The sequence below is a fragment of the Carcharhinus amblyrhynchos genome, unplaced genomic scaffold, assembly GCF_965287045.1.
Source record: "Carcharhinus amblyrhynchos unplaced genomic scaffold, sCarAmb.v2.hapA chromosome_115, whole genome shotgun sequence".
NCBI classification, from domain to species: Eukaryota; Metazoa; Chordata; class Chondrichthyes; order Carcharhiniformes; family Carcharhinidae; genus Carcharhinus; species Carcharhinus amblyrhynchos.
Window position 1 is genome coordinate 364011 of NW_027649855.1, and position 23550 is coordinate 387560.

General features: G+C 45.3%; 1 protein-coding gene across 1 annotated transcript in view; it reads right to left on the reverse strand.

The window, feature by feature from the left end:
- fbxo41 (F-box protein 41) overlaps positions 1-23550 on the reverse strand; it is a 451090-nt gene that overhangs the window by 330863 nt on the left and 96677 nt on the right. The window contains exon 3 of the mRNA XM_080183008.1: positions 11038-11984. Coding sequence (XP_080039134.1) covers positions 11038-11753 — 716 coding nt within the window. The 5' untranslated portion in view covers positions 11754-11984. The remainder of the gene's footprint in view (positions 1-11037; positions 11985-23550) is intronic.

The window sequence follows — 23550 nt, forward strand, 5'->3', positions numbered from 1 at the left end:
TAAATTAAAAGCTGATGCGTTCAGAGTGGCTAAAAATAGTGGGCGAATAGAAGATTGGGATAGATTTAAAAATCAACAAAAAATGACTGAGGTGATAAAGAAAGGAAAGATAGACTATGAAGCTATACTAGCACTAAATATAAAAAAGACAGTAAAAGTTTTTACAAATATATAAAGAAGAAGAGGAGGCTGCCTAGAGTGAATGTTGGACCCTTGGAGGATGAGAGGGGGGATTTAGCAGTGGGCGATGGGGAAATGGCTGAGGCTTTAAATAAGGTTTTTGCCTCGGTCTTCACGGAGAAGGACACGAATAGTTTGCTGGGTATTAAAGATAGAAGGATGGTAGGAGATGAGGGCCTAAATGCGATTACTATCACTAGAGAGGTAGTGCTTGATAGACTAATGGGACTGAAGGTGGACATGTCCCCAGAACCAGATGGAATGCATCCCGGGGTTCTGAAAGAAATGGCAGAGGTGATAGTGGATGCCTTAGTAATTATTTATCAAGGTTCGCTGGACTCCGGGGAAGTGCCGGAAGATTGGAAAATGGCTAAAGCCGCTGTTTAAAAAAGGTAGCAGACAAAAGGCAGGGAATTATCGGCCGGTTAGTTTAATGTCTGTAGTTAGAAAAATGCTAGAATCCGTCAAAGAAGAAATAGCGAAGCACCTAGAAAAGAATGGCTTGAACGAGCAGACGCAGCACGGATTCGTTAAGGGGAAGTCATGTTTGACAAATTTATTGGATTTCTATGAGGATGTGACTAGTGCGGTAGACAGAGGGGAACCGGTGGATGTGGTGTTTTTAGATTTCCAAAAGGCACCTCATAAGGTGCCTCACAAAAGATTGCTACAGAAGGTTAGGGTGCATGGAGTTGGGGGTAAGATGTTAGTGTGGATAGAGGATTAGTTGTCTAATAGGAAGCAAAGAGTTGGTATCAATGGGTGCTATTCTGGTTGGCAGTTGGTGACTAGTGGAGTGCCGCAGGGATCGGTGCTGGGGCCTCAACTGTTTACCATTTATATAGATGATCTGGAGGAGGGGGCTGAGTGTAGGGTGACGAAATTTGCTGATGACACGAAGATGAGTGGAAAAGCAAATTGCGCGGTGTGGAAAGTCTGCAGAGAGATCTGGATAGGCTGAGCAAGTGGGCGAGGACCTGGCAGATGGAGCATAATGTTGGCAAGTGTGAGGTTATCCACCTTAGCAGAAATAATGGTAGGAGGGATTATTATTTAAAAGGCGAAAAGCTGCAGCATGCTACGGTGCAGAGGGACCTAGGGGTCCTTGTGCACGAGTCGCAAAAGCCCAGTCTGCAGGTGCAGTAAGTGATCAAGAAGGCGAATGGAATGTTGGCCTTTATAGCGAGGGGGATAGAATATAAAAGTAGGGAGGTTTTGTTGCAGCTGTACAGGGCACTAGTGAGGCCGCAGTACTAGTGAGTACTGTGAGCAGTTTTGGTCGCTGCACTTGCGCAAGGATATATTGGCCTTGGAGAGAGTGCAGAGGAGGTTCACTAGGCTGATACCGGAGATGAGGGGGTTAGCCTATGAGGAGAGACTGAATAGACTGGGTCTGTACTCGTTGGAGTTTAGAAGGATGAGGGGGGATCTTATAGAGACGTATAAGATAATGAAGGGGATGGATAGGGTAGAGGTAGAGAGATTCTTCCCGCTTAGAAAGGATGGCAGAACTCAAGGGCACAGTCTCAAGATAAGGTTGGGGCGGGGGGGGGGGGGGGGGGGGGGGGGCAGTTTAGATCAGAGTTGAGGAGGAACTTCTTCACTCAAAGGGTGGTGAATCTCAGGAATTCTCTGTCCCTTGAAGTGGTGGAGGCTGCCTCACTGAATATATTTAAGTCACGGGTAGATAGGTTTTTGACAGACAAGGGAATTAAGGGTTATGGGGAGAAAGCAGGAAAGTGGAACTGATCCACTTCAGATCAGCCATGATCTTATCGAATGGCGGGGCAGGCTCGAAGGGCTAGATGGCCTACTCCTGCTCCTATTTCTTATGTTCTTATTTTTCTTAAAATTCAAACTGGTTATTTCAAACTTCAATTTATGTACTTTGACATTGAAATTTCAGTTTACTTTCCAATTTTATTAAACTCTGTTGTAAAATCACTATTAGAGAAACAACATTAAAACATTAAAAACAAAAACATAAACATCCCAACTACTTTATTAAACACACACAAACACAGATAGAAGCTTCCAACGTTCATCCCACATTCTCCTTTATTCAAATCCAACATTCTAAATGGGGGTGAAAATAAAACATTGAAAGAAACAAAGAAAACAGATCAAGACAGTCACCTTCATTCTTCTTTCTTCCAAAATCTAATTAAAGCTTTTATTGGTAGAGGGATTGAGTTTCAGAGCCGTGAGCTCATGTTGCAGCTGTACAAAACTCTGGTGCGGCCACACTTGGAGTATTACGTACAGTTCTGGTCGTCGCATCATAGGAAGGATGTGGGAGCATTGGAAAGGGTGCAGAGGAGGTTTACCAGGATGTTGCCTGGTCTGGTGGGACGGTCTTATGAGGAAAGGCTGAGGGACTTGAGGTTAGAGGCTGAGGTTGAGGTTGAGGTTAGAGAACTTGAGGTTGAGGTTAGAGGCAGAGAGTGGGGGTTAATGGGTGCTATTCGGATTGGCGGTTGGTGACTAGTGGAGTGCCCCAGGGGTCGGTGCTGGGGCCTCAGCTATTTACCATTTATGTAGATGATCTGAAGGAGGGAACCGAGTGTACGGTGTCGAAATTTGCTGATGACACCAAGATTGGGGGAACGGCAAATTGTGCGGAGGGTGTGGAGAGTCTGCAGAAGGATCTAGATAGGCTGGGCGAATGGGCCAGGAAATGGCAAATGGAATTTAATGTTGGCAAGTGCGAGGTGGTCCACTTTGGTAGGAAGAATGGTAGGAAGGACTATTTCTCACATGGTGAAAAACTGCAGCAGGCAACGGTGCAGAGGGACCTCGGGGTCCTTGTGCATGAGTCGCAAAAACCCAGCCTGCAGGTGCAGCAGGTGGTCAGGAAGGCGAATGGGATGCTGGCCTTCATAGCGAGGGGGATTGAATATAAAAGTAGGGACATCTTGCTGCGGCTGTATAGGACATTGGTGAGGCCGCAGCTGGAGTACTGTGTGCAGTTTTGGTCGCCGCACTTATGCAAGGATATTTTGGCCCTGGAGGGAGTGCAGAGGAGGTTTACTAGGCTGATGCCGGAGTTGAGGGGGTTGAGCTATGAGGAGAGGCTGAATAAACTAGGCTTGTACTCGTTAGAGTTTAGAAGAATGAGGGGAGATCTCATTGAGACGTATAAGATGATGAATGGGATGGATAGGATAGAGGTGGAGAGACTCTTCCCGCTCAGAAAGGACAGTAGGACACAGCCTCAAGATAAAGGGGGAGGCGGTTTAGAACGGAGTTGAGGAGGAATTTCTTCACTCAAAGGGTGGTGAATCTCTGGAATTCTCTGCCCGTTGAGGTGGTGGAGGCTGCCTCGCTAAATATTTTTAAGACGCGGGTTGATGGGTTTTTGATAAGCGAGGGGATTAAGGGTTATGGGGAGAGGGCAGGAATGTGGAACTGAGCCACAAATGATCAGCCATGATCTTACTGAATGGCGGGGCAGGCTCGAAGGGCTAGATGGCCTACTCCTGCTCCTATTTCTTATGTTCTTATTTTCATTAGAGAGAAGAAGGTTAAGAGGTGACCTAATTGAGGCATACAAGATGAGCAGAGGGTTAGATAGGGTGGACAGTGAGAGCCTTTTTCCTCGGATGGAGATGGCTAACATGAGGGGACATAGCTTTAAACTGAGGGGTGATAATTATAGGACAGATGTCAGAGGTAGGTTCTTTACTCAGGGGGTAGTAAGGGCGTGAAATGTCCTGCCTGCAACAGTTGTGGACTCGCCAACTTTAAGGGCGTTCAAATGGTCAGCGGATAGGCATATGGATAACATTGGAATAGCTTAGGTTAGAGGGTCATTAGATTGGTTCCACTGGTTGGCGCAACATCGAGGGCCGAAGGGCCTGTACTGCGCTGTAATGTTCTAAACTCAAAACAGAAGTAAATTCAAGAAATCTTGTACTTAAATTTTAACAGTTCTAACACTTCCTCAGCCTCTTTGAAGTTAAATCAAAGTGTAAAGCATTGCATTTATCGCCTGCAATACTCCACAAGAACAAACAGACTTTTAACAACTCCTACTTTCAATCTAATCCAACAACAACCACCTGCATTCAATAAGCAACCAGGTCCCACAAACACACTGAAATACAAAATCTAAGATTGCTCCTTAGGGTTTCTCATCTGGTCTTTAATTCCAGATGCCCATTCATTATAGTTCTGCTAACTAAGAATTTCCATTTTAAGGACTTTTTTGGTGAACTGGTGACAGCCCGTCTTTAAACACTTGTAAAAAAACTCTATCTGTTCGGGCTGGTTCGGACATTCCTGAACATTTTTGATATACTCTAAAGAGTTGTCCCCAAATTCGGATGCTTCTCAAAAATTTGGTTTCTCTTTTCTAGTTCTCCATTGTGTGATTCCAACAATTTGACTTTTGCTTTGTCATCAGCCCATTTCTTACCCAACACTGAGACTTGTTCAATTAATCTAGCCAATTGGTGAACCAAGAGAACTCCAATTTTCTTAGCTCTGTCTTTTTTCCCTTTTCCAACCATTTCTGTTGTTGGTCTAACGGATGAGATGAGTTCCACCCTCCTTTTCTCATCTGTTTAATGAATCTGTCCCTCTCAGTCATATATTCATTCATCACGGATGGGTCCCCACTGTCCTTGTGATCCTGCCATAACACAGATAAGTTCATACTCACCACCTGGAGTCTTCTATTCTCCCATCTTGCTCCCCCACTCCTATGCTGCTCTTATCAGAGTCCCGTAATACCCGTCAGGGGTGATCAGTGCCCTCCGTAACAGCGCTTACACTATTAAACTTAAGCCAGTTCTTCCTTCAACTCCGGTGATCACTGACAGTCTCTTTTCCACTCAAGTCTGAACATCACACTCCAGGCACCTTTCTCTGGTCTTTTACACCCACTTCAAACTCCTGACCATCGCCTGGGGGATTTCCCCTCTTAACAACCGGTCTAAGGCTGGTGTGTTAAAGACAAATGCCTCCTTGTCCGTATATGTTCAGTTCAGACCTCTTTCACAGTCTCTCATCACAGACTCTCAACACAGATCATTCCCTCACTGCAGTTTGACTCACCCTATTAAGTTCGGTGGTCTATTCCAGTACCCAGATTGTGGCCATTCAACCTGAGCCCGCAAACAGATCCCAGGTTTCGGTACCAAATGTTGTAGGTGAAATAATACCTCAGACTGTTAGTTAGTCAAAACACAGTGGTTTTTATTTCAAAACTCTGGGGTTTATTCAAGAGCTTTGGGAGAGGTAGGACTACAGACTTCTCATAGAACACAAACACAAGTGGGCATTTATACATCGTGAGTCTTAGTGTCAATCATGACACAAGTTTCCCATTCCGGCCAGAACTCCGGGTTTTCCTTCCCTGGTCATGATACAGCCCCAGATTTAATCACAATTCACAGTCCAGCTGGCAGCTGCAGTCATGACACATGGTCACGATTCAAAACCCTTCTGCAGCAGTACCGGTATCCCTATCTTTGAAGTTACTTGTGCGATCGTTGCTGTCCCAGCAGGACTCTTCTCGTTAAAAGCCAGTATCGTGATCTGCCATCAGCAGCTGTCAAAAGCGGTATCACAAACTACCATCTGTGTAACAATGCCCAACTAACATAAATAGGTAAGATTTACAAAGTCTACAAAATAACAGCCACATTAAACTACCTGTCTTCATAAAAATGAGAATTAAAGCATGTCATACAAAAACAAATAACTTATATTAATGCCAGGAGCAGTATAAGTTAAAGAAGATCTGTCATGATGAAGGGTTATTTATGTTTGTGACATATTCTAGATACAAAATCCATTAACCCTTTCCCTCAGGTACTAACTGCATTCACCTTATCCCTACTTCACAAGGTAAGTCCATTCAAAAGTCTGGTGGCAGCAGGGAAGAAGCTGTTCTTGACTCCGTTGGTACGTGCCCTCAGACTTTGGTATCTTTTTCCCAAAGGAAGAAGGTGGAAAAGAGAATGTTCGGGGTGTGTGGGGTCCTTTGCCCAGACAGCAAGAAGTTGCCTCGGCAAAGCAACTTTTTGTCTTTCTATTATTTTAAGTAAAATTTAAATAGAAATTAAATAGAAAATTTAATAGAATTTAAATAGAAAAATGTCTTTCTATTATAGAAAGGATATTATTAAACTAGAAAGAGTGCAGAAAATTTACTTGGAGGCTACTGGAACCTGATGGATTGCGTTATAAGGAGGCTGGATAGACTGGGACTTTTTTCTCTGGAACATAGGAGGCTGGGAGGTGATCTTACAGAGGTTTATAAAATAACGAGGGGCACAGATCAGCTAGATAGTCAATATCTTTTCCCAGAGGTAGGGGAGTTAAAACTAGGTTTAAAGGTGAGAGGGGAGAGATACAAAAGTGTCCAGAGGGGCAATTTTTCCACTCAGAGGTTTGTGAGTGCCTGGAACAAACTATTAAGTAGAGGCAGGTACAATTTTGTCTTTTAAAAAGCATTTAAGTAGTTACAAGGGTACGATGGGTGTAGAGGGATATGGACCAAATGCTGGCAACTGGGATTATCTTCAAAGTTTTAAAAAAGAAAGGGCGGCATGGACAAGTTGAAGCCTGTTTCCATGCTGTAAACCTCTATGACTCTAAAAGTGTAAACACAGTAAAAAGTCTGACAACACCAGGTTTTAGTCCAACCGATTTATTTGATAGTAAACTCACTAGCTTTCGAGGGGATTCCCTCTTCTTCAAGTGAGTGGAGAGTTCACAGATTACAGCACAGACAGTTTACAGATTACTGATTAGAATGCGAATCTTTATACCTAACCTGCTGTTCAAGTCCTAAAGTGGCTGACAATGTGTGTGGAAGGAGCACTGATCACAGGTTAAAGAGATGTGTATTGTCTCCAGACAGTACAGTAAGTGAGGTTTTGCAAACCCAGGCAAATCACGGGGGTTACAGATAGTGCGACATGAACCCAATCTGTAACCCCCGTGACTTGCCTGGGTTTGCAAAACCTCACTTACTGTACTGTCTGGAAATACACATCTCTTTAACCTGTGATCAGTGCTCCTTCCACACACATTGTCAGCCACTTTAGGACTTGAGCAGCAGGTTAGGTGTAAAGATTCGCATTCTAATCAGTAATCTCTAAACTGTCTATGCTTTATATGCTCTGTCTGAGGCCAGAACTCTCCATTCACCTGAAGAAGAGGGAATCCCCTCGAAAGCTAGTGAGTTTACTATCAAATAAATCGGTTGGACTAAAACCTGGTGTTGTCAGACTTTTTACCGTGTTTACCCCAGTCCAACGCTGGCATATCCACATCATGTTTAAAAGTGTAGACAGAGTCAATGGATGGGAGGCTGGTTTGTGTGATTGGGCTATACTCACGACCTTTCGTAGTTCTGTGTGACCTTGGGCAGAGCAGGAGCCATACCAAGCTGTGACACAACCAGAAAGAATGCTTTCTATGGTGCATCTGTAAAAGTTGGTGAGAGTCATAGCTGACATGCCAAATTTCCCTAGTCTTCTGAGAAAGTAGAGGCATTGGTGGGCTTTCTTAATGTCGATATAGAACACAGAACACTACAGCACAAACAGGCCCTTTGGCCCACAAGTTGCACTGATCACATCTATACCTACTAAGCCATAGACCTATCTATAACCCCCAATCCCATTAGATCCCATATACTCATCCAGAAATCTTTTAAAAGACCCCAGCGAGTTTAGCCTCTACCACCACCGACGGCAGCCAATTCCATTCACTCACCAAGGGTTCTGCCGTTTACAATATAATTCACACCTCCAAATGCACCACCTTGCATTTGTCCAGTGAGGAGATATTTCTTCACCCAGAGGTTGGTGAATGTGTGGAATTCGCTGCCACAGAAAGTATTTGAGGCCAAAACATTACGTGATTTCAAGAAATTAGATATAGCTCTTGTGGCTAAAGGGATATGGGGTGGGGAGGAAATCAGGATATTGAATTCATTGATCAACCATGATCAAAATTAATGGCAGAGCACGCTCGAAAGGCCTATTCCTGTTCCTAGCTTCTATGCTTCCATGGAGTTTCTGAAAGATTCACAATGCTACGGATGTTGGCATGGATAGAAGGTTGTCAAACAGGAAATAGAGATGGCATAAATCAGTCTTCCTCTGGTTGGTAACAAGTGGTGTGACACAGGGATCAGTGATGGGGCCACAAATTAAAATTTATATCAATGAGTTGAATGAAGGGACTGAAGGTGTGATTGCTAAATTTGCTGAAGACACAAGAGATAGGAAAGTAAATAGTGAAGCAGACACGAGGAGGCTACAAAGGGACATAGATAGGTAACACGAGTGAGCAAAATCTGGCAAAGAGAGTATAATGTGGGTAAATGTGAAACTGTCCATTTTGGCAGAAAGAATAAAAAAAGCTTATTATGTAAATGGCGAGAGGTTACAGAGCTCAGAGATACAGAGGGATCTGGGTGTTCTGACACATGAATTATAAAAGGCCGATATAATGATACAGCAAGCAACTGGAAAGCTCAGAATAGATTCATTTATCCCGAGGGGAACTCAGTACAAAAGTAGAGAGGCCGTGCTTCAGTTAGGTGAAGCCCTAGCAAAGTCGTACTGCCTCCTTCAGAGGCCCAGGGCAATGTTCTGGGAACCTCAAATCCCATTGCAACAGATGTCAAAATTTGAACTCAATAAGAATCAGGAATTAAAAGCCTAATGATGACCACAAAACCATTGTTGATTTTCTTAACAACCCACGTGATTCAATAGTGTTGTTTAGGGAAAAAAATTCTGCAATCCTTATCTGAATCTGGTCTACATGCCATTTCAGATCCACAGCAATATGGCAGATTCTTTGAGAACATTACATATGCAGTGGACAATGAGAAACCTGCAGATGTGGTGTATCTGGATTTCCAGAAGGTATTTGACAAGGCATCACACCAAAGACTGCTACATAAGATAAAGGTGTACGGAGAGCATTAGCTATGAGGAGAGGTTGGAGAAACTTTGTTCTCACTGGAGCGGCAGAGGTTGAGGAGGTGACCTGATAGAAGTCTACAAGATGATGACAGACATGGACACAGTAGATAGTCAGAAGCATTTTCCCAGGGTGAAAGAGTCAATCACTAGGGGGCAGAGGTTTAAGTTGCAAATGGGAAGGTTTATAGGAGATGTATGAGGCAGATTATTTTTTTTTTACACAGAGTAGTGGGTGCCTGGAACTCCTTGCCGGCAGAAGCAGTAGAAGCAGATATGGTAGTGACTTTTAAGGGGCATCTTGACAAGTACATGAATAGTATGGGAACAGAGAGATACGATCCCAGGAAGGATAGGGGGTTTTAGATAAGTTGGGCAGCGTGGTCGGTGCAAGCTTAGAGGGCCGAAGGGTCTGTTCCTGTGCTGCAAACCCACTCAAGGAGTGGGTTTGCAGGTACAGCAGGTAATTAAGGCAGCAAATGGAATTTTGTCCTTCATTGCTAGAGGGATGGAGTTTAAAAACAGCCAGATTATGTTGCAGCTGTATAAGGTGCTGGTGAGGCCATACCTGGAGTACTGTGTACAGTTTTGGTCTCCTTACTTTAGGAAGGATATATTGGCACTGGAGGAGGTGCAGAGGAGATTCACTAGGTTGATTCTGGAGTGGAGAGGGTTGGCTTACGAGGAGAGACTTTGTAGGCTGGGGCTATATTCATTGGAATTCAGAAGAATGAGAGGAGATCTAAGAGAAACTTACAAGATTATGAAGGGGATAGATAAGCTAGTAGCAGGGAAGTTGTTTCCACTGACGGGTGAAACTAGAACTAGGGGGCATAGTCTCAAAATAAGAGTAAGCAGATTTAGGACTAAGTTGAGGAACTACTTCACACAAAGGGTTGTGAATCTGTGGAATTCCCTGCCCAGTGAAGCAGTTGAGGCTCCCTCATTGAATGTTTTTAAGGCAAGGATAGATAAATTTTTGAATAGTAAAGAAATTAAGGGTTATTAAGGGCGGGTAAGTGGAGCTGAGTCCACGAAAAGATCAGCCATGATCTTACTGAATGGTGGAGCAGACTCGAGGGGCCAGATGGCTGACTCCTGCTCCTAGTTCTGATGTTCTTATGAGTTGCCTATCAAGCCATTCAGGCAACTAGGGATGGTGCAAGAAATGCAGGCCTACCCAGCTGCGCCCACATTGCATCAATAAAAAAAAGTTATGCAGGGCATTGATGAGACCACATCTGGAGTAAGGGCAGCATGGTGGCACAGTGGTGAGCAGTACTGCTTCATAGCGCCAGCGACTCAGCTTAGATTCTGGCCTTGGGTGAATGTCTGTGTGGAGTTTGCACGTTCTTCCTGAGTCTGCATGGGTTTCCTCCAAGAGTAACTCTTTCTTCCCAGTCCAAAGATGTGCGGGTTAGATGGATTAGTCATGGTAAAGAGGCAGGGTTACAGGGACAGGGCGGGGATGGGGGTCTGGGTGGGATGCTCTTTCAGACTTGGTGCAGATTGGATAGGCTGACTGGTCTCCTGCTCTGTAGGACACTGTGATTTTATGGTATTGTGTACAGTATTAGTCTTCTTATTTCAGGACAGTTGGAAGCAGTTCGTTGAATTCAACATCCTTATCCCCCTTCCCCCCAATATCCCTTGATCCCTTTAGTCCCAAGAGCTATACCTAACTTCTTCTTGAAATCATACAACGTACACCCTCAGGTCAGAAAAGAAGCTGCCTTTTTAAACCACTGCAATCCCAGAGCTGTAGGTACTCCCACAGTGCTGTTAGGGAGAGACCATTAGAGATAATTATTGTAAACACATGGAGCCAGTTGGCACAAGTCCAGTATTATTTGTTACTAAATCCATATTTACCATTTATATTACTGATCACAACACATATACTCACTGCTGTTTCCTGACAAGTTCCTGATCCTTCTGCACCAAATCTTGTTTCAATGTAGCCAGCATCTCTACACTCACGTCAACCTGACGTGATAACTCAGTGGCCTTTTGTTCAAGGTCATGCTTTTCTCTACTCAACCTCACACTTTCCTGTTTGGCTTTCTCCAACTCTGAGCTTTTTTTCTCAAGTTCTGTCTGAAGCTTGTCTACCCGGGATGTGATTTTCTGTTCCACTTCCTCTGATAGCTTTTCTAGACGTTCATTTAAGTCTAGTTTCTCAAGAGCTTGAATCTTTAATCGAGCCAGTCCTTCCTCATACACAGCATCCACTGCTGCTGCAGCAAGAGCAGCGGGGGGAGCAGGAGAAGTCACTGCCTTTCTCATGAGTATATCGTTTACTGGAACATCAACTTCCGGGAAGTAACAAGTGGAACCAAGAGATAATTCCTCCCCACACTGTAAATCATATAAGTATCTCTGCTCTTTACCTCTGAAAGAGGTGCTTTCAAAGATTTCTTTGCAGGAAGCAGGTATCAGAATTGACTTGTCGACTCCTGAAGATAGAACACTTGCATCACAGATGCTGTTGGACTTAGAAAGCACATAAAGTGTCTCATATGTGTGATTATATTCTAGATGAGCTCTCAGTGAAGACAGGCTTCTAAAACGCTTGTGTTCCCCACACCTTGGACAACGATAGGGTAGGTCCAAAGAGGCCATTCCTCAAAAAGCCCCACAACATGGACATCCGCTGCACTGCACATGGAGAAGACTTCTTCTCATACTGAACGATTTTGCTCATGTATCTTCAGAGGTTGATGACAAATTGACAGTGAAGGTTTAGGTTTATTGGCATCATGGTGCAAACATCCTTCAATTCAACTGGCCAGTTCTTTCAGATCAGCATTCTGATTCTCATATGAGCTTTGCTGGCCCCAAAAGGCATTAAACCTGCTGAGAAAAGAAACATGATTCGTAATAACTAACCAGCAATCTTAAATCAACGCTGAACATACAAACAAAATCCAGCAAATACAGACTTTATTCTACATCTATTCTGAAATAATTCAATGAGGGAAGACAGACTAGATGATGAATCCATACAATGGATATGAGGAAACAAGCTATAGCAGACCCGGTACATGCAATGAGATAGGATAAATTAATCACCTCCTAGTGATAGCCACCCGCCTCACCCCACACCGCCCCCCCAACCCAAGTAGAAATTATCATATAACATATTTGAATGTTACACCGAGTCTGAGGAAGAGGAGAGTGACCCTCAGACTTGTACTTTAAGCTTAAATGAGGGCAATAACGAGGTTGTAAAAGCAGAGCTACCAAAAGTGAACATGAAATTTAGATTAAGGTTTAGTCAATGGAGATGCAATGGCATAAGGTGTCGAAATTTGCTGATGACACAAAGATAAGTGGAACAGCAAATTGTGCAGAGGGTGTGCAAAGTCTGCAGAGGGATCTAGATAGGCTGAGCGAGTGGGCGAGGACCTGGCAGATGGAATACAATGTTGGCAAGTGTGAGGTTATCCACTTTGGTAGGAATAATAGTAGGAAGGACTACTACTTACAGGGCGAAAAGCTGCAGCATGCTACGGTGCAGAGGGACCTGGGGGCCCTTGTGCATGAGTCGCAAAAACCCAGCCTACAGGTGCAGCAGGTGGTCAGGAAGGCAAATCGGATGCTGGCCTTCATAGCGAGGGGGATTGAATATAAAAGCAGGGAGGTCTTGCTGCAACTGTACAGGGCACTGGTGAGGCTGCAGCTGGAGTACTGTGTGCAGTTTTGGTCGCCGCACTTGCGCAAGGATATTTTGGCCTTGGAGGGAGTGCAGAGGAGATTCACTAGGCTGATACCGGAGTTGAGGGGGTTGAGCTACGAGGAGAGGCTGAATAGACAGGGCTTGTACTCGTTAGAGTTTAGAAGGATGAGGGGGGATCTCATTGAGACGTATAAGATGATGAAAGGGATGGATAGGGTAGAGGTGGAGAGGTTCTTCCCGCTCAGAAAGGACAGCAGGACTAGAGGGCACAGCCTCAAGATAAGTGGGGGGCAGTTTAGAACAGAGTTGAGGAGGAACTTCTTCACTCAAAGGGTGGTGAATCTCCGGAATTCTCTGCCCGTTGAAGTGGTGGAGGCTACCTCACTGAATATATTTAAGACATGGGTAGATAGGTTTTTGGTAGGCAAGGGGATTAAGGGTTATGGGGAGAAAGCGGGAAAGTGGAACTGAGCCACTTCGGATCAGCCATGATCTTATTGAATGGTGGGGCAGGCTCGAGGGGCTGGATGGCCTACTCCTGCTCCTATTTCTTATGTTCTTCTGGCAGACATTTAAGGGAAGATTTCAGAATGTACAGAATAGATACATTCCAATGATCAAGAGTAAGTTTAAAGGGAAGATCGATGGTTAAAAAAAATTAAAGATAGTACGAAAAATAAAGAAAAAGATACAATTGCACAAAGGTGGTTAGCAGATCAGGAGATGGAAAGAACATTAAAAACAATAAAGAATGAATAAAGTATTAATTAGCAGGGAAAAATTAGAGAACAAGAAGAACCCAGAAATTAGAAAATTGGGAGAAACTCACAAAAATTGGAATCACCAGGGCAGTGATACTGAGCAAATTGTTGGAACTGCAACTAGACAAATTCCTACAAACTGATGGGCAGCAAAAAGAGGAGACATAAATCAGGAAGCTATAGATCAGAGGCTTGGAATCCAGTGATAACTCACCACCTGACTCCCAAAGACTGTCCACCATCTACATGGCACAAGACAGAAGTGTGACAGAATACTCTCCATTTGACTAAATGAGTGTAGCTCCAACATCATCATCATAGCCTGTCTGATTGGAATCCTTCCCACATTCACTTCTTCCACCAACAACCAACAGGGGGAGCAGTGTACCATCTTCAAGATGCACTGCAGGCACTCACCAAGGCCACTTAGGCAGCACCTTCCAAAACCTTGACTGTTATAATCTAGGACAAGGGTAGCAGATACGTGAAAACACCACCACCTGGAAGCTCCTCTGGATCCTGACTCGAAACGTTGGCTCTATTCTCTCTCCAGAGATGCTGCCAGACCTGCTTAAGTTTTCCAGCATAACTTTCCTGTTCAGAATCTATATGCCTTGGCCATTAAAGGAAAGTATACCACATGCCTTCTTAACCACTTGTACTTGCAAACCAAAGTCTCTCTCGTCCTTGGAGATTCCCAGGGTCCTGCCATTCATCATTTATTCCCTTAGAGTCAAAGTGTCATACAGGCTTACAGCATGGAAACTGGCCCTTTGGCCCAACACGTCAATGTCACCCCTTTTCTTTATAAACCCCTAAGCTAGTCCCAACTGCCCACATTTGGCTCAAATTCCTCAATATCCATCTTGCCCACGTAACTGTCTAAATGCTTTTTTAAAAGATAAAGAATGCCGGCTCCACATTTCCACATTCTGTCATCAACCAATTTTGTATCCAGTTGGCTACCTTACCCTGGATCCCATGAGATTTAACGTATGCAACAACCTACCACCTGGTAGGCCTTGGTAAAGTCCAGCGCAGTAATAGGAATAATCTCAATAATCGGAAAAATGCCAATAATCAGAATCTCAATATTGACATTATTCTGGTGATTGACATTACTCCGACCAATGAGATTTCGATTACTGACATTATTCTGATCATTGAGATGCCAATCACTGACATTATTCCGATCATTGATATTTCGATTATCTCCCTCTGCCTGTAACAAAAAAAAAGGCCACTGTGAGAAGGTAAAGTGAAGGTAAGAGTTTCATAATTTGTCTTAAATAATTTAATAGGTGCTCGAAATGTCGGTCAGTGGGGTTAAGTGCTGCACTTGTGAGATGTGGGAGATCCGTGATACTTCCAACGTCTCGGACGGCTGTTTTTGCAGGAAGTGCACCCAATTGTAGCTCCTTACAGACTGCATGGATAGGCTGGAGCAGCAGCTGGATGCACTTAGGAGCGTGAAGATGGCAGAAAGGGTCATAAGTAGGAGCTTTAGAGACGGGGTCACATCCAAGGTGCAGGCAGATAGATGGGTGGCTGTTAGAAGAGGCAGGCAGTCAGTACAGGAATCCCTTGTAGTCGTCCCCCTCTCTAACAAGTATACCGTTTTGGATATTGTTGGGGCGATGGGGAGATAACAGTAACTGCAGCAGCCAGAGCAGTGGCACCACGACTGGTTCTGTTGATAAGCAGGGAGGGAAAAAAGAACCAGAATAATTGTTTTAGGGGACTCTACAGTTAGGGGTGCAGACAGGCACTTCTGTGGATATGAAAGAGCTCCAGGATGGTATGTTGCCTCCCGGGTGCCAGGGCCCAATATGTCTCTGAACAGACAGAGCATTCTGAAGGGAGAGGGTGAACAGCCACAGATCATGGTACATATTGGTACAAACAACATCAGTGGGAAGAATGATGAGGTCCTGCAGCAGCAGTTTAAGGAGTTTGGTAGAAAGTTAAAAAGCAGGGCTTCTAGGTTTGTAATCTCAGGATTACTCCCTGTGCCACATGCTAGTGAGGCTAGGAATAGGAAGATAGCGCAGCTCAACACAGCTAAACAACTGGTTTAGGAGGGAGGGTTTCAGATATCTGGACCATTAGGGTCTCTTCTTGCAACTGTACAGGGTACTGGTGAGGTCGCAGATGGAGTACTGTGTGCAGTTTTGATCGCCGCACTTGCGGAAGGATATTTTGGCCTTGGAGGGAGTGCAGGGAAGGTTCACTTGGCTGATACCGGAGTTGAGGGGGTTGGACGATGAAGAGAGACTGAATAGACTGGGTCTGCACTCGTTGGAGTTTAGAAGGATGAGGGGGGATCTTATAGAGACATGTAAGATAATGAAGGGGATAGATAGGGTAGAGATAGAGAGATTCTTCCCACTTAGAAAGGATAGCAGGACTAGAGGACACAGCCTCAAGATAAGGGGCGGGGGGGTGCAGTTTCGATCGGAGTTGAGGAGGAACTTCTTCACTCAAAGGGCGGTGAATCTCTGGAATTCTCTGCCCATTGAAGTGGTGGAGGCTACCTCGCTGAATATATTTAAGTCACGGCTGATAGGTTTCTGATAGGGGAATTAAGGGTTATGGGGAGAAAGCTGGAAAGTGGAACTGATCCACTTCACATCAGCCATGATCTTATTGAATGGCGGGGCAGGCTCGGAGGGCTAGATGGCCTACTCCTGCTCCTATTTCTTATGTTATGTTCCAGGGCAGGTAGAGCCTGTACAAAGAGGACAGGTTGCACCTAAACTGGAAGGGCATAAAGATTCAGGCCGGGAGGTTTGCTAGTGTTACGCAGGAGGATTTAAACTAGGTTGGCAGGGGTTGGGAACCAAAGCAAAGGCAAATTAGCTGAAGTGAATCAGAAAGTAGGGACAGTAAGACTCAGAGAAACAATAGGCAGGGTAGTTGCTAATCAAAAAGGGTCTGGTGAACTGAAGAGCATTTGTTTCAATGTGAGAAGTGTAACAGGTAAGGCAGATGAACTTAGAGCTTGGATTAGTACTAGGAACTATCATGTTGTTGCCATTACAGAGACTTGGTTAAGGGAAGAACAGAGTTGGCAGCTTAACATTCCAGGATACAGTTGTTTCAGGTGGGATAGAGGGAGATGTAAAAAGGGTGGGGGAGTTGCACTACTGCAAGGAGAACATAGTAAGAAGTTGCACAACACCAGGTTAAAATCCAACAGATTTATTTGGTAGCAAAAGCCGCTAGCTTTCGAAGCACTGCTCCTTCATCAGGTGAGTGGGATTTCAGTTCAAAAACAGGGCATACAAAGACACAAATTGCGGAGGGAATTGCGATGGGGAAACTGGGACGGAGGAGGTTAGCTCCCAGGTAGGGGAGGACCGCAGGCAGTATGGGAGGGAGGTTAGACAGGGGGTGGAGAAGGGAAATGCCCGGACTGAGGGGCTGAAGTGTATATATTTTAATGCAAGGAGTGTAGTGAATAAGGTAGATGAGCTTAGGGTGTGGATTGATGCTTGGGATTGTGATGTGGTGGCCATTACAGAGACTTGGATGTCTCAGGAACAGGACTGGGTACTTCAGGTGCCAGGTTTCAGATGCTTCAGGAAGGACAGGGAGGATGGCAGAAGAGGTGGTGGAGTGGCACTGTTGATCAGGGACAGTGTCATGGCTGCAGAGAAAGAGGATGCCGTGGAGGGACTATCTACAGAGTCTCTGTGGGTGGAAGTTACGAACAGCAAAGGGTCGAAAACTTTGCTGGGTGTATTCTATAGGCCGCCCAATAGTGACAGGGAAGTTGAAGTGCAGATAATCCTCACTGGTGTGAGGATTCTGGAGAGATGTATTAATAACAGAGTAGTCGTGATGGGAGACTTCAATTTCCCAAACATCGACCGAAATATCCCTAGGGTAAGGGGTTTGGATGGGGAGGAGTTTGTTAGGTGTGTTCAGGAAGGTTTCCTGACACAGTATGTGGATAAGCCTACGAGGAGAGAGGCTGTACTTGACCTGGTACTGGCGAATGAACCAGGGCAGGTGATGGATCTCTCGGTAGGAGAGCATCTTGGGAATGGTGACCATAATTCTATCTCCTTCACAATTGCATTGGAACGAGATAGGATCAGGCAGGCTAGGAAGGTGTTTGTCTGGAGTAAGGGGAGATACGAAGAAGTCAGGAAGTTACTTGGACAAATAAACTGAAAGGGGGCGTTCTTAGGGAAAAGTACCGAAGGAACGTGGCAGATATTCAAGGAATGTTTGTCTGGAGCTATGCATGACAATGTTCCGATGAGACAAGGAGGTTTTGGTAGGTCGCGGGAACCATGGTGCACGAAGGCTGTGTTGAACCTAGTCAGGAGGAAAGGGAAGGTGTACAAAAGGTTCAGGGAACTAGGAGAGGTTAAGGATCTTGAGGAGTATAAGGACTGTAGAAAGGAGCTTAAAAGGGAAATTAGGAGAGCCAGAAGGAGTCATGAGAAGACCTTGGCGGGTAAGATTAAGGAGAATCCCAAGGCCTTCTATAAATATGTGAAAGGTAAAAGGATGAGAAGAGAAGGGATAGGACCTATAAAAGGTGAAGGGGGAAAGGTCTGTGTGGAACCAGAAGAAATGGCAGAGGTGCTTAATGAGTACTTTGCCTCAGTATTCACGGTGGAAGCTGATCTGGGAGATTTTGCTTCGGATTTGCAGCAGATGGAAAAGATTGAGTTTGTGGATATTAAGGTGGAGGATGTGTTAGAACTTTTGAATTCTATCAAGACAGATAAGTCGCCGGGACCAGATGGGATATACCCCAGGATACTGTGGGAGGCGAGGGAAGTGATTGCAGAGCCCCTGGCGATGATCTTTGCGTCGTCAATGGAGACGGGAGAGGTTCCAGAAGATTGGAGGATTGCGGACGTAGTCCCTATTTTCAAGAAAGGGAACAGAGATAGCCCAGGAAATTACCGACCGGTGAGTCTGACCTCAGTGGTTGGTAAGCTGATGGAGAGGCTTCTGAGGGACAAGATTTACGATCATTTGGAGAGGTTTGACATGATCAGGAATAGTCAGCATGGATTTGTCAAGGGCAGGTCGTGCCTTACAAGCCTAGTTGAGTTCTTCGATAATGTGACTGAACACATTGACGAAGGAAGTGCCGTGGACGTGGTGTACATGGACTTCAGCAAGGCGTTTGATAAGGTCCCCCATGCAAGACTTCTTGAGAAGGTGAGAGGGCATGGGATCCAAGGGCCTTTGGCCTTGTGGATCCAGAACTGGCTTGCCTGCAGAAGGCAGAGAGTCGTTGTGGATGGGTCTTTTTCTGAATGGAGGTCAGTCACCAGTGGAGTGCCCCAGGGATCTGTTCTAGGACCCTTGCTGTTTGTCATTTTCATAAATGACCTGGATGAGTAAGTGGAGGGATGGGTAAGTAAGTTCGCTGATGACACGAAGGTCGGTGGTGTTGTGGATGGTCTGGATGGATGTCAAAAGTTGCAGCAGGACATAAATAGGATGCAGGACTGGGCGGAGAAGTGGCAGATGGACTTCAACGCGGATAAATGTGTAGTCGTCCATTTTGGCAGAACCAACGGGATGAACGAGTACACTATCAAGGGCAGGAGTCTTAGTAGCGTTGAAGAGCAGAAGGATCTTGGGGTCCGGGTCCACAGGACTCTGAAATCGGCCTCGCAGGTGGAAGAGGTGGTCAAGAAGGCGTATGGTGTACTGGCCATCATTAATCGAGGGATTGAGTTTAGGAGTCGGGAGGTAATGCTGCAACTTTATAAGACCCTTGTCAGGCCTCATTTGGAGTACTGTACGCAGTTCTGGTCGCCTCACTATAGGAAAGACGTAGAAGCTATTGAAAGGGTACAGAGGAGATTTACAAGGATGTTGCCTGGACTGGGAGGCATGCCTTATGAAGTTAGGTTGAGGGAGCTGGGTCTCTTTTCCCTGGAGAGACGAAGGTTGAGAGGCGACCTGATAGAGGTTTATAAAATGTTGAGAGGAATAGATAGGGTGGATTCTCAGGAGGCTATTTCCCCAGGTTGAAATGGTCGCTACGAGAGGACACAGATTTAAGGTGCGGGGAGGCAAGTACAGAAGTGATGTTAGGGGTAAGTTTTTCACTCAGAGGGTGGTGAGTGAATGGAATCGGCTGCCGTCAGTGGTGGTGGAGGAGGCGAACTCGCTGGGGTCTTTTAAAAGACTTCTGGATGAGTATATGGGATTGGGGGTTACAGATAGGTCTATGGCCTGGTAGGTATTGATGTGATCAGCGCAACTTGTGGGCCGAAGGGCCTGTTTGTGCTGTAGTGTTCTACGTTCTATGACATTCATGGCTCTACCCTTGTCAACTGTTTTTGTCACCTCCTCAAAAAACTCCACCAAATTTGTGAGGCATGACCTCCCTCTTACAAAACCATGCTGTCTATCACTAATGAGATTATTCCGTTCTAAATGCGCACAGAACATAGAACATTACAGCGCAGAACAGGCCCTTCGGCCCACGATGTTGCGCCGACCAGTTACAAAAACAATGACCCACTAGCCTATACCAATCCCTTTTTGTCCATAAACCTATCCACCAATCTCTTAAACGCCCCCAAACTAGGCGCATTTACAACTGCAGCAGGCAGGGCATTCCAATCCCTCACCACCCGCTGAGTAAAGAACCTACCCCTGACATCCGTCCTGTAGCTACCCCCCCTTAATTTAAAGCCATGCCCCCTCATGCTAGCTTTCTCCATCCGAGGAAAAAGGCTATCACTATCCACCCTATCTAAACCTCTAATCATCTTATATGTTTCAATAAGATCCCCTCTTAGCCGCCTTCTTTCCAACGAAAACAACCCTAAATCCCTCAGTCTCTCCTCATAGGACCTCCCCACCATACCGGGCAACATCCTGGTAAACCTCCTCTGCACCCTCTCCAAAGCCTCCACATCCTTCTTGTAATGTGGGGACCAGAACTGCACACAGTACTCCAAGTGCGGCCGCACCAGAGTAGTGCACAGTTGCAACATTACGCTGCGACTCCTAAATTCAATCCCCCTACCAATAAACGCCAAGACACCGTACGCCTTCTTAACAACCTTATCTACTTGATTCCCAACTTTCAGGGATCTATGTACACATACACCTAGATCCCTCTGTTCATCCACACTATTCAAAGTCCTCCCGTTAGCCCTATACTCGACACATCTGTTGCTCCTACCAAAGTGAATTACCTCACACTTGTCCGCATTAAATTCCATCCGCCACCTCTCGGCCCAGCTCTGCAACCTATCTAAGTCTCCCTGCAGACTATGACACCCTTCCTCACATACATACATCCTAACAATCCTCTTCAACAATTTCCCTACCATGGACGTCAAGCTCACCGGCCTATAACTACCCGGGTTATCCTTGTTACCCTTCTTAAATTTCTTTATTCAGAGGGTAGCAAGGGCGTGGAATGCCCTGCCTGCAGCAGTTGTGGACTTGCCAACTTTAAGGGCGTTCAAATGGTCATTGGACAGGCATATGGATAATATTGGAATAGTTTAGGTTAGAGGGTCATTAGATTCATTCCAGTGGTCGGAGCAACATCGAGGGCCGAAGGGCCTGTACTGCGCTGTAATGTTCTAAATAACGATACCACATTTGCTATCCTCCAATGCTCTGGGACCTCACCTGTGTCCAGTGAAGAGACAAAGATTTCTGTCAGAGGCCCAGCAATTTCATCTCTCATCTCCCTGAGCAGTCTAGGAGAGATGCCATCAGGCCCTGGGGATTTGTCAGTTTTAATGTTCCCTAAAAACCTAACACTTCCTCCCTTGTAATGGAGATTTTCTTTAACGGGTCAACACTTCCCTCTGAGACACTCCCACTCAACACGTCCCTCTCCTTTGTGAAAACTGATGCAAAGTATTCATTTAGGATCTCCCCTACCTCCTTGGGCTCTAAACATAATTCCCCTCCTTTGTCCCCGAGAGGTCCAATTTTTTTCCCCTGACAACTTTTTTGTTTCTAATGTATGAATAAAATGCCTTAGGATTCTCCTTAATCCTGTCTGCCAGGAACATTTCATGACCACTTTCAGCCCTTCTAAATCCCTCTTTGAGATCTTTCCTACTTTCTCTGTATTCCTCTGGTGGTCTGTCTGTTTTTAGTTGCCTGGACCTAACATACACCTCTTTTCTTTTTGGTCAGGTCCTCAATTTCCCTGGTTATCCACGCTCTCGAATCCTACCTCTCCTATCCTTCCTTTTTACAGGCACATGCCTGTCCTGCAGCCCCATCAACTGTTCCTTAAAATACTCCCACAAGCCAGATGTGGATTTACTGTCAAACAGCCTCTCCCAATCAACGGCCACCAATTCCTGCCTAATCCGGCTATAGTTAGCCTTTCCCCAATTCAGCACCCTACCTGTAGGACAACACTCACCCTTGTCCATTACTATCCTAAAGTTTACAGAATTGTGGTCACTATTTGCCACATGTTCCCCTACTGAAACTTTGACGAAATGACAGGGCTCATTACCCAGTACTAGGTCCAGTATAGCCTCCTCTCAAGTTGGGCTATCTACATATTGTTCCAAAGAACCCTCTTTTACAAATTCCTCACCATCCTCGTGTAGAGAATACGGCTAACGGTAGGACTCTGAATAGTGTGGATGAACAGAGGGATCTAGGTGTATGTGTACATAGATCCCATAGAACATTACAGCGCAGAACAGGCCCTTCGGCCCACGATGTTGCGCCGACCAGTTAAAAAACAATGACCCTCTAACCTAAACCAATCCCTTTTCATCCATAAACCTATCTACGGACCTCTTAAACGCCCCCAAACTAGGCGCATTTACAACTGCAGCAGGCAGGGCATTCCAATCCCTCACCACCCTCTGGGTAAAGAACCTACCCCTGACATCTGTCCTATAACTACCCCCCCTTAATTTAAAGCTATGCCCCCTCGTGCTAGCTTTCTCCATCCAAGGAAAAAGGCTATCGCTATCCACCCTATCTAAACCTCTAATCATCTTATATGTTTCAATAACATCCCCTCTTAGCCACCTTCTTTCTAGCGAAAACAACCCCAAATCCCTCAGTCTCTCCTCATAGGACCTCCCCTCCATACCAGGCAACATCCTGGTAAACCTCCTCTGCACCCTCTCCAAAGCCTCCACATCCTTCCTATAATGTGGGGACCAGAACTGCACACAATACTCCAAGTGCGGCCGCAAAAGAGTTGTGTACAGTTGCAACATGACGCTGCGACTCCTAAATTCAATCCCCCTACCAATAAACGCCAAGACACTGTATGCCTTCTTAACAACCTTATCTACTTGATTCCCAACTTTCAGGGATCTATGTACACATACACCTAGACCCCCCGGTCATCCACACTATTCAGAGTCCTCCCGTTAGCCCTATACTCGACACATCTGTTATTCCTACCAAAGTGAATTACTTCACACTTTTCCGCATTAAACTCCATCCGCCACCTCTCGGCCCAGCTCTGCAACCTGTCTAAGTCTCCCTGCAAACTATGACACCCTTCCTCACAATCTACCACACTTCCGACTTTGGTGTCATCAGCAAATTTACTAATCCACCCAACTATACCCTCATCCAGATCATTAATAAAAATTACAAACAGCAGTGGCCCCAAAACAGATCCCTGAGGCACACCACTCGTAACTGAACTCCATGACGAATATTTACCATCAACCACCACCCTCTGTCTCCTATCTGCTAGCCAATTCCTGATCCAATTTCCTAGATTACCCTCAATCCCATACACCTGCATTTTCTGCAGAAGCCTACCATGGTGAACCTTATCAAACGCCTTACTAAAATCCATATACACCACGTCCACTGCCTTACCCCCATCCACCTCTTTGGTCACTTTCTCAAAAAACTCAATAAGGTTAGTAAGGCACGACCTACCCGCCACAAAACCATGCTGACTATCTCCAATCAATTCATTACTCTCCAAATAACTATAAATCCTATCCCTAATAATTTTTTCTAAAAC